This window comes from Scyliorhinus canicula, chromosome 17 (genome assembly GCF_902713615.1).
Source record: "Scyliorhinus canicula chromosome 17, sScyCan1.1, whole genome shotgun sequence".
NCBI classification, from domain to species: domain Eukaryota; kingdom Metazoa; phylum Chordata; class Chondrichthyes; order Carcharhiniformes; family Scyliorhinidae; genus Scyliorhinus; species Scyliorhinus canicula.
In genome coordinates this window covers 130,057,225-130,066,943 of record NC_052162.1, presented here as the reverse complement: position 1 = coordinate 130,066,943, position 9,719 = coordinate 130,057,225, and the positions used below count along the sequence as shown (strand labels likewise).

At 48.6% G+C, this 9,719-nt stretch overlaps 1 protein-coding gene, 1 long non-coding RNA gene and 1 pseudogene across 2 annotated transcripts; 1 reads left to right on the top strand and 2 right to left on the bottom strand.

The window, feature by feature from the left end:
- Window positions 1–2,624: 2,624 nt before the first annotated feature.
- The window catches only part of LOC119951627, a 55,582-nt pseudogene continuing 48,487 nt past the window's right edge, over window positions 2,625–9,719 (bottom strand).
- Window positions 3,520–5,844, bottom strand: LOC119951329. Its single transcript, XR_005457588.1, has 2 exons — window positions 5,512–5,844; window positions 3,520–3,677 (listed from the first exon to the last, which is right to left on the bottom strand). It is a non-coding gene; the product is annotated as an uncharacterized LOC119951329 (long non-coding RNA).
- On the top strand, window positions 5,971–8,323 carry LOC119951326 (zinc finger protein 239-like). Its single transcript, XM_038774436.1, has 2 exons — window positions 5,971–6,315; window positions 7,138–8,323. Exon 2 carries the CDS (start codon window positions 7,504–7,506, stop codon window positions 8,092–8,094), a length of 591 nt encoding a protein of 196 aa, XP_038630364.1. The 5' UTR covers window positions 5,971–6,315; window positions 7,138–7,503; the 3' UTR covers window positions 8,095–8,323.

The window sequence follows — 9,719 nt, the reverse complement described above, 5'->3', positions numbered from 1 at the left end:
GGGTTTCCTCTCACAGTGCAAGGTTGTGACAGTCAGGTGGTTTGGCCATGTTAAAATGTCCCATTAATTGTCCAAAGATGGGCCATGCTAAAATGTCCCATTAATTGTCCAAAGATGGCAGCAGGGTAGCATGGTGGTTAGCATAAATGCTTCACAGCTCCAGGGTCCCAGGTTCGATTCCCGGCTGGGTCACTGTCTGTGTGGAGTCTGCACGTCCTCCCCGTGTGTGCGTGGGTTTCCTCCAGGTGCTCCGGTTTCCTCCCACTGTCCAAAGATGTGCGGGTTAGGTGGATTGGCCATGATAAATTGCCCATAGTGTCCTAAAAAGTAAGGTTAAGGGGGGTGTTGTTGGGTTACGGGTATAGGGTGGATATGTGGGTTTGAGTAGGGTGATCATTGCTCGGCACAACATTGAGGGCCGAAGGGCCTGTTCTGTGCTGTACTGTTCTATGTTCTATGTGTCGGTTAGGTTACGGGGATGGGGGTGAGAGAGTGGGTCTAGGTGGGTGTGCTCGTTCGGAGGGTGGGTGTAGACTCCATGGCTTCCTCCTGCCCTGTCGGGATTCTATAAATTATGGCAGTGGCGTTTAACCAAAACTTCACTTTTGTGAGATCCAATTTACGAATAACCCACAGTAAATTTATGATAAACTCATCAGCTTAGTTTATTTCACATTCAAAACCGGCGGGGGTGGGAGGCGGCAAATACACAACTATGGGTCGTGACAATATAAGAGCCACAGAAATGAATACTAGCTCAGGCAATTTCCGGAGTCAGAGTCCAAGGAGGAAATCTTTCTTGCAGGAACTAGAGTTCAGCTGGCTGAAAACCGGAATTGTGGAGTTTGCCTTTCGGTTGTGCAGATAATACAGATGGATGAGGTATATAGTCACTGGATCAGTTCTGCAGGGAGGAAACTATCCAGCAGGAACAGGCACCGAGGAGCAGCCTGTTGTTCTGCCTGGAGGTGGGCTTCCTGGTGGTTCACCACTTGGATGTTAGACAGCAGACTGAGGGTCTCGAAGGCAAATAGATTTCAAAATGGTCATTCGGATCACACGGCCTTCTTTCGTCAGAAAGACTTCAAAAGGGTGTATGGAACTGGCTTTGATTTCAAGACTGACAATGTCCCAGTAATTAGTTGCTGAGTTACCATCCCTATTGATGGTCTGGTGTCGGGAAACCATCGTCTGGACAGGCTCTTTGACTCCGCTGGAAGGATGAACTTATCAGATGCAAATAACGTTCCTTGATCCGCTTTTGAAGTGGACCTGACCAATCCCAGGTGTGGGATGAGCCTGTTAGCAGCTGCATAGCATAATGGAGTTTTGAGGTGTGGGTCTCCTGGTTTTGCGATGACAAGGAGTCTGTTAAATGAGGAGTGGGATTCCACAGGCTAGGCGAAAAATTGTGTTGTTCTTGCAACTCCTGGGGTCAGCTCCCAGAACAAAGAACCGACCCTGCGCTCACGTGACTCGTAGCAGCCATCCTTTTTGCTTCAGCTGAAAGACTTTTCTTTTTTTTTAAATCACCAAATAATAAAGGTTTGGATTTATTTTCATATTGTATGAAACACAACAGCACCTGACGGAAAAGATGGGGATATGGGGACGGAACAGAGCAATGGGACTAATTGGTTTTGTCTCCACAGAGCTAGCATGAAAACATGGGCTAAATGGCCTCACTCTCTGCTCTGCTGGCTCTATGATCTAAGGAAACCATTTTAGCTCCTCCAGTCTCTCCAACTAACTGAAATCTTTCATCCCTGATGTTATTCAGGTAAATCCCCTCGGCACCCTCCCTCAGAACTTCACATCCTTTCTAAAGTGTGGGGCTCATGCATAGGGTGGCTTTCCAGGGGAACTGAATTGAAAAGCAGGCAACTTTAGAACCACGGGTTGCGCTGCACAGGCAGAACTGACCACATCTGTGATCTCGATTTGGAAAAAGGAAACTTGGAGAAGGGGCAACAAAGATTCACAACAATAATACCAGAACTGAGAGCATGTCACCCTCAGGAAAGACTTTTCTCCAGAAAAAGAGGTGACCTGATGGAAGTCTTTACGATTATGGAGAAGTTCAATAATCCAATCAGGATTTGATGAGAAACCTCCACCCAGCGAGCGGTGAGAATGTGGAACTCGCTCCCACAGCGAGTGGTTGAGGTGAACAGCAGGAATACATTGAAGGGGAAGCTAGATACATACATGAGGGAGAAAGGAATAGAAGGAGATGCTGATGGGGGGAGATGAAGAGGGGTGGGTGGAGGCTCATGTGGAGCATTAAAACAGACATTGAGCCGACTGGCCTGGCCCTGTGCTGTGGACTCAATGGAACAGAGACAAATGTGTTTATTTTAGATCTGCCTGCAATGTTAGAAAAAGCATTATTTACTATCCCAGATAAATTAAATGTTCCTCATTAGTTTTGCGTGTGATTTCAGTGGAAATGTGCTCTCCCAGGCTCAAAGAGCATCAGCCCACTGAAAGCAGAGTGGTGAGGCCGGCCAGTCCAGCAGAAAGAAACCCTCCGACCCTCCCACTTCACCAAGTGTCAGAATGAACATGGTTCAGTCCTGGGTGTGATTGACAGCAGTAAGAACAGCAGAATCCAACTCCTGTCATCACTTGTGAGCTCGCTGGTGTCTCAGTAAATTGGATAACTGAGTGAATCGCTTCCCACACGTGGAGCAGGTGTATGGCCTCTCCCCGGTGTGAACTCGCTGGTGTGTCAGCAGTGAGGATGAATCACTGAATCCCTTCCCACAGTCAGGGCAGGTGAACGGCCTTTCCCCAGTGTGAACTCTCTGGTGTCTCAGCAGGTGAGATGACTGAGTGAATCCCATCCCACACACGGAGCAGGTGAATGACCTCTCCCCGGTGTGAACCTGTTGGTGTGTCAGGAGGTGAGATGACTGAATGAATCCCTTCCCACACACCGAGCAGGTGTACGGCCTCTCCCCGGTGTGAACTCGCCGGTGCTTCCGCAGGGTGGACGAATCACTGAATCCCTTCCCACACACAGGGCAGCTGAACGGCCTCTCCCCAGTGTGAACCCGCTGGTGTGTCAGCAGGTGAGAGGAGTTACTGAATCCCTTCCCGCACTCGGAGCAGGTGAACGGCCTCTCCTCCGTGTGAACTCGCTGGTGTGCTATCAGGTGGGATGACTGAGTGAATCCCTTCCCACACACGGAGCAGGTGAACGGCCTCTCCCCGGTGTGAATACGTCGATGAGGTTCCAGTGCAGATGGGGAAGGGAATCCCTTCCCACAGTCCCCACATTTCCACGGTTTCTCCAGAATGTGGGTGTTCCTCTGCCTCTCCAGGTTAGACAATTATTTGAAGTTCGTCCACACACAGAACACGAGTATGGTTTCCCCCCCCGCTGTGAATGGTGTGATTTTTTTTCAGGTTGTGTAACGTGTTAAAGCTCTTTCCCCAGTCAGTTCACTGGAACACTCTCACTCTGGGCTGTGTGTGTGTGTGTGTGTGTGTCTCTCGGTGCTTTTCCAGTCACACTGATTTTAAAACATTTTAAAGCAGACAAAACAGACAGACATTTTTGCTTCTAGATTCAAACATGGATGAAATTCAGATGCTGATGAATCGTGTCACTCTGTCAGCTCTGGGCATGTTTCATTCGAGATTTCTGACTGTAAATCCTCCACTTTAATAACCTGCAAAAGGAGTTTGCAAAGTCAATGACTGTCAGCACAGGAGAAACATTCAGTACAGACAATTCTCGTTTCGATGGAACACTATTTCCCCTCTCATTCCACAAAAGCTCACGCACACTCCCTCCATTCTCACGCTGCTGTACCCAATGCTCCCCTCCCAATTCTCCTCAAGATGCTGATTCACGGATCCGTGTTCACTGCTTCTGATCCTGAACTGAGAGACCTGCAAAATTTCATGCAGGCTGCTCGACATATATATATGTCTGTATCAACATCAGTGCCAGTGAAACCCTTGTTCAGAAGAGACCTACTTGGGGGAACCTTCTGATTGAAGGGACACATTTCTTCGAGGACACCTCTCCAGGTTAGACAATTAGGAGGTAGGAGACACTGAAAAGGGGCCTGAGAAAGGGATACCAGCGATCTGGAGTACAGGGACAGGATCCCACTTCCCGGAAGCACCTGCCAAGTGTGCGGTCGAAGGTGCGGCTCCAGGAGCGGCAGGCAGATAAGAACCCACAGAATCCATGACCAGGAACACTGATTTGTTAGGTGGACAATCATACTCATTAGCGAGTGATTGCCAAAGAAGAGGATAAGTTTATAGTACTGGACCAGAAATGTAAGTAATATAGATGATTGTATTACTTAACTGGAAATAAGTGCGGGGGGGGGGGGGGGGGGGGGAGGAGAAGAGAAGGTGAGGAAGAACTTGCAAAGATATGGGGAAAGAGAGGGGGAAATGGGACTGACTGGATTGTTCCACAGAGAGTCAACATGAACCAGCATTGATGAATGGATTCCTTCTGTACTGTGATGTCTCTATCTCTGGAAATATACAAATTATATAGCACAGCAACTAACAATATTACATAGAATAGAATTTACAGTGCAGAAGGAGGCCATTCGGCCCATCGAGTCTGCACCGGCTCCTGGAAAGAGCACCCCACCCAAGGTTAACACCTCCACCCTATCCCCACAACCCAGCAACCCCACCCAACACTAAGGGCAATTTTGGACACTAAGGGCAATTTATCATGGCCAATCCACCTAACCTGCACATCTTTGGACTGTGGAAGGAAACAGGAGCACACGGAGGAAACCCACGCACACACGGGGAGGATGTGCAGACTCCGCACAGACAGTGACCCAAGCCGGAATCGAACCTGGGACCCTGGAGCTGTGAAGCGATTGTGCTATCCACAATGCTACCGTGCTGCCCCATTACAAGAATAGGAATGATAATAAATTAGTTTATAACTGAAACATACATAATGTATCTAATATGCACCATATAAAAATGCAAGACGCTTGTTACGATCACCCGAGAGACCGAAACCTTAAAATAAGCTAATCCCCAAACCCAATGGAATAAATCGAAGGGCAATGTTTCACAGTTAAATTTTACAAAATTAGGGCAGCACAGTGGCACAGTGGGTTAGCCCTGCTGCCTCACGGTCCCAGGTTCGATCCCGGCTCTGGGTCACTGTCCGTGTGGAGTTTGCACATTCTCCCCGTGTCTGCGTGGGTTCCGCTCCCACAACCCAAAGATGTGCAGGGTAGGTGGATTGGCCATGCTAAATTGCCCCTTAATTGGAAAAAATTATTGGGTACTCTAAATTTTTTTTTAAATTGCAAAATTACTGTAACAATCAAACTAAAATGAACATAAATGAATTATGCACCAGCAGACAACAGGTATTTCAATCAACTATAAATTGGTATTTAAATATCTCAGACAATAAAAACAGGTTCTACAAAATCTTTAATTCCAGTTCCAGAGTCCCACAACTCTCTGTATTTCCCAGGGGGAGAAAGAAAGTGTTTTACTCACAGATGTTGGACAGAGGAGGAAGTTTCAGTCTGTGTGTGAAACTATAAACAGATGCTGTGTTGTTTAAAGTCAGACTGCAGGACTGGGAGGAAAATGATAGGAGACATTTTGCAAAGTCCCCTCCCCCACTCCCTCAGCTGGCAGCCTAGCGCGCAGGCGCAGAGAGCGCCGCTGAACCGAGCTGTCCGGAGCAGGCGCAGTGCGGCTGTCGCTCGCGATCTCTTTTCGGACCAGCCAGCCGCCGTAGAGAGAGGCGGCTTCCCGCTCTGGCCGGAGCCGGTTGCCTGGTAACCATGCCTCGAGGAGTTGCAAGGGGTGGGGGCGAACAACGGGTAGGGGCGGGGCGGGGCGGGGCTCCCGCGCCCGCGCGCTGGGCCTGCGCACTGGAACCCGGAGACGTCACCGCAGTGATTCTATTGGCTGTTTCTCAGGGTCCCATTGTGACGTCCAAGGCGGAAGTTAGGCAATGAGCCTCAGATTGAAACTTCCTCCTCTGCAACATCTGGCAGGAAATCAATGTTTCCCCCTCTTTCATCTCTTTTCTCATTCTGCGGGGGGACATTGGTGACTTGCAGCAACTGAAGGGAAATTAAGTGAATACAGGGAGGGTGCAGACTCTGGAGAGGTTGGCCCAGGTCTCTCTCTCTTTCTTAAAGACATTGACACCCTTTGTTCCTTCAACTTGACACATTTGTCTGGCTAAAAGGATGGTCTCTTTCCTCATGTTCACAATTAAAGGGCTGGTTTCCCCAGGCGATGGCTGACATTTATGTTGGCAGTAAATGCAGGACAGAGATCTGTCTGGTATGTATTATTTATTATTCTCTAGTTAAGCATATATATTTTCTTGTCTCATGATTTGTGCTGTATATATTTTGAATCATATATTGACTAAGGTAGAACAAAAGACCATTTGGCAACTCAAGTCCATGCCCAAATCTCTTATCGAGTGACCCACTCATTCCCATTGCCCCCCACCCCCCATATCCCCATTCCCCTGCAATTTTATTTCAAGTATCCATCCAATTTCATTTCAAAATCATTGACCATCCCCAATCTCACCAGCCTCAATGTTAGTAAGTTCCAGGACGCGACCACTCACAGCCTATGTAAAGTGGCAAGTGGGGCAGTTTAGCTCAATTGGCTGGAAGGCTGGTTTGTGATGTGGAGCGATGTCAACAGCGCTGGTTCAATTCCCGTACCGGCTGAGGTTATCCATGAAGGCCCCACCTTCTCAACCTTTCCCTTCGCCTGCGTTGGGGTGACCCGCAGGTTACATCAGCACCAGTCAGCTCTTCCTCTCAAAACGGGAGAGCAGCCTCCTCCTCTGGCACTGTGGCAACTTTTACATTTTAAAATTCTTTCTCACCCCCTATGCATTAAATAATATTCCATGAATATTTACTTGAATGTATATATCTTTTTTAAATAAATAAGAATGGATCTTCGATCAACATGTATCGACATCTCCAGGAGTGGAGGTTGTAAATAAGTACAGCACAGTGGGAGAGGGATATTTACGGGTTTCAGGGAATAAAAAAGGAAATAATGTATTCCATGACTAGAATTGTCGGTTCTGATGTTCACTGTATTAACAGTGATGACTTTTGTCAATTCCGTTTACAGGATATTAGAAGGGGAGGATTTGCAGACAGAATTCTCAAAGCATCCGTCACATAGACACCCGACAGAGTCTCTCGATTTATCGGGACCCTAATATCATCGGCCTTTGAATCTAGAAGGAGATATGTGTGTCTGTTCTGTCGTTTTCAAAAGATTTCAAACATCAGTTTGACTGGAGAAGCATCAAGTCACACACACACATCCCAGTGAGAGTATTGCTGTGAACTGATTTTGGAAAGAGTTTTAATCAATTACACAGCCTGAAAAAAAAACACCATTCACAGTGGGGAGAAATGCTACACGTTACCTGTGTACAGGTGAGACTTTAATTGATCGCTGAACCTGGAGAGGTACAAAGACACAATCACAATGGCGAGACCGTGGATATGTGAGGACTGCGGGAAGGGATATCGATCCCCATCAGAACTGCAAATTCATCGGCGCATTCACACCGGGGAGAGGCCATTCACCTGCTCTGAGTGTGGGAAGGGATTCACTCAGTCAATCAACCTGCTCACCCACCAGCGCATTCACACTGGCGAGAGGCCATTCACCTGCTTCGAGTGTGGGAAGGGATTCACTCAGTCGTGCGGCCTGCTGAGACACCAGCGAGTTCACACTGGGGAGAGACCGTTCACCTGCTCCATGTGCGGGAAGGGATTCACTCAGTCATCCAGCCTGCAGAGACACCAGCGGGTTCACACCGGGGAGAGACCGTTCACCTGCTCTGAGTGTGGGAAAGGATTCTCCACTTCCTCGCAGCTGCTCAGGCACCAGCAAGGCAACACCGGGGAGAGACCATTCACCTGCATTGCGTGTGGGAAAGGATTCACCACATCGTCTCACCTACTGAGGCACCGGCAGGTTCACACTGGGGAGAGGCCGTTCACCTGCTCTGTCTGCAGAAAGGGTTTCACTCGGTCAACCCACCTACTGAGACACCAGCGTGTCCACAATTGAATACAGGGGTTGGAGTCTGCTGTTAGTCATATCCAGGCCTGAATGAATTTTACCTGAAATCCCTGAATCCTTGTATCATCGGCTTAACTTTGAACACCTTTACTTTGTCCTCTTTATCTAAACCTGTCATAATTAGAACATAGAGCAGTACAGAACAGAACAGGCCCTTCGGCCCTCGATGTTGTGCCGAGCAATGATCATCCTACTCAAACCCACGTATCCACCCTATACCCGTAACCCAACAACACCCCCCCCCCCCCCCCAACCTTACTTTTTAGGACAATACGGGCAATTTAGCATGGTCAATCCACCTAACCCGCACATCTTTGGACTGTGGGAGGAAACCGGAGCACCCGGAGGAAACCCACGCACACAGGGGGAGGACGTGCAGACTCCACACAGACAGTGACCCAGCCGGGAATAGAACCTGGGACCCTGGAGCTGTGAAGCATTTATGCTAACCACCATGCTACCGTGCTGCCCCAATTCTGTACCCTTTTATCAAATCTCCTTGCCCGCTTGCTCCTTGACTGGGGAAATCCAACATAAAGAACAAGCAAGCAAAACGCGTTACTGCCTGAAATCAAATGGGACCGTTTGATTTCTGTTTGGAAGAGGTTGCGAAAATATTGCATCGGTCAGACAATGAATTGGAATAATGCAGTTTTGGGTGTAGTTCAATGGAGTATGTCAATCTGGTCTTGGCCAACATCCGAGTGAAAGTCTGGAACGTGCACATGGAACAGAGAACATACAGTGCAGAAGGAGGCCATTCGGCCCATCGAGTCTGCGCCGACCCACCAAAGCCCTCACTTCCACCCTATCCCCGTAACCCCAATAACCCCTCCTAACCTTTTTTGGTCACGAAGGGGCAATTTATCATGGCCAATCCGCCTAACCTGCACGTCTTTGGACTGTGGGAGGAAACCGGAGCACCCGGAGGAAAACCACACACACACGGGAAAACGTGCAGACTCTGCACAGACAGTGACCCAGCGGGGAATCGAACCTGGGACCCTGGTGCTGTGAAGCCACAATGCTAACCACAATGCTACCGCGCTGCCCTCATGAGGTGAATAAACTGATGGCTTTCTCTTGGAGATATTTCCATCCTTGCCGATGAGCTTTGCTTCAGAGGAAAAAAACATTTAACAGGCTGGCCATTACCTGAAACATCTGGGTCATAAATGGGAGGGGGGACGAGGGAGAAAGACAAAGACAGATAGCCACTTTGATCTTTCGATAAGCGCACCAGAAAGTTAAGAGTATGTGGCATATGACACCGGGATATTTGTGTGTGTGTGTGTGTATATATGCAAATGTGAAGTAAGTAAAGTCGCAATTTTCCCAAATGACCATAGGCTGCTTTCCCCTGTGAGGGGGAGAGCTGACTGGAGGTGATTTAACCTGAGGATCACCACACCTCACGTGAGGGCAAAGGTTGAGAAGGCAGGGCCTTGATGAATGCAAAGTGGGAGTGAAATTGAAGTAAAAGAATACAAAGTTTGGATTGGGGCAAGTAAGTAGGTACTGTCCACAGAGGGCAGTACGGTGGCGCAGTGGTTAGCGCTGCTGCCTCACGGCGCCGAGGTCCCAGGTTCGATCCTGGCTCTGGGTCACTGTCC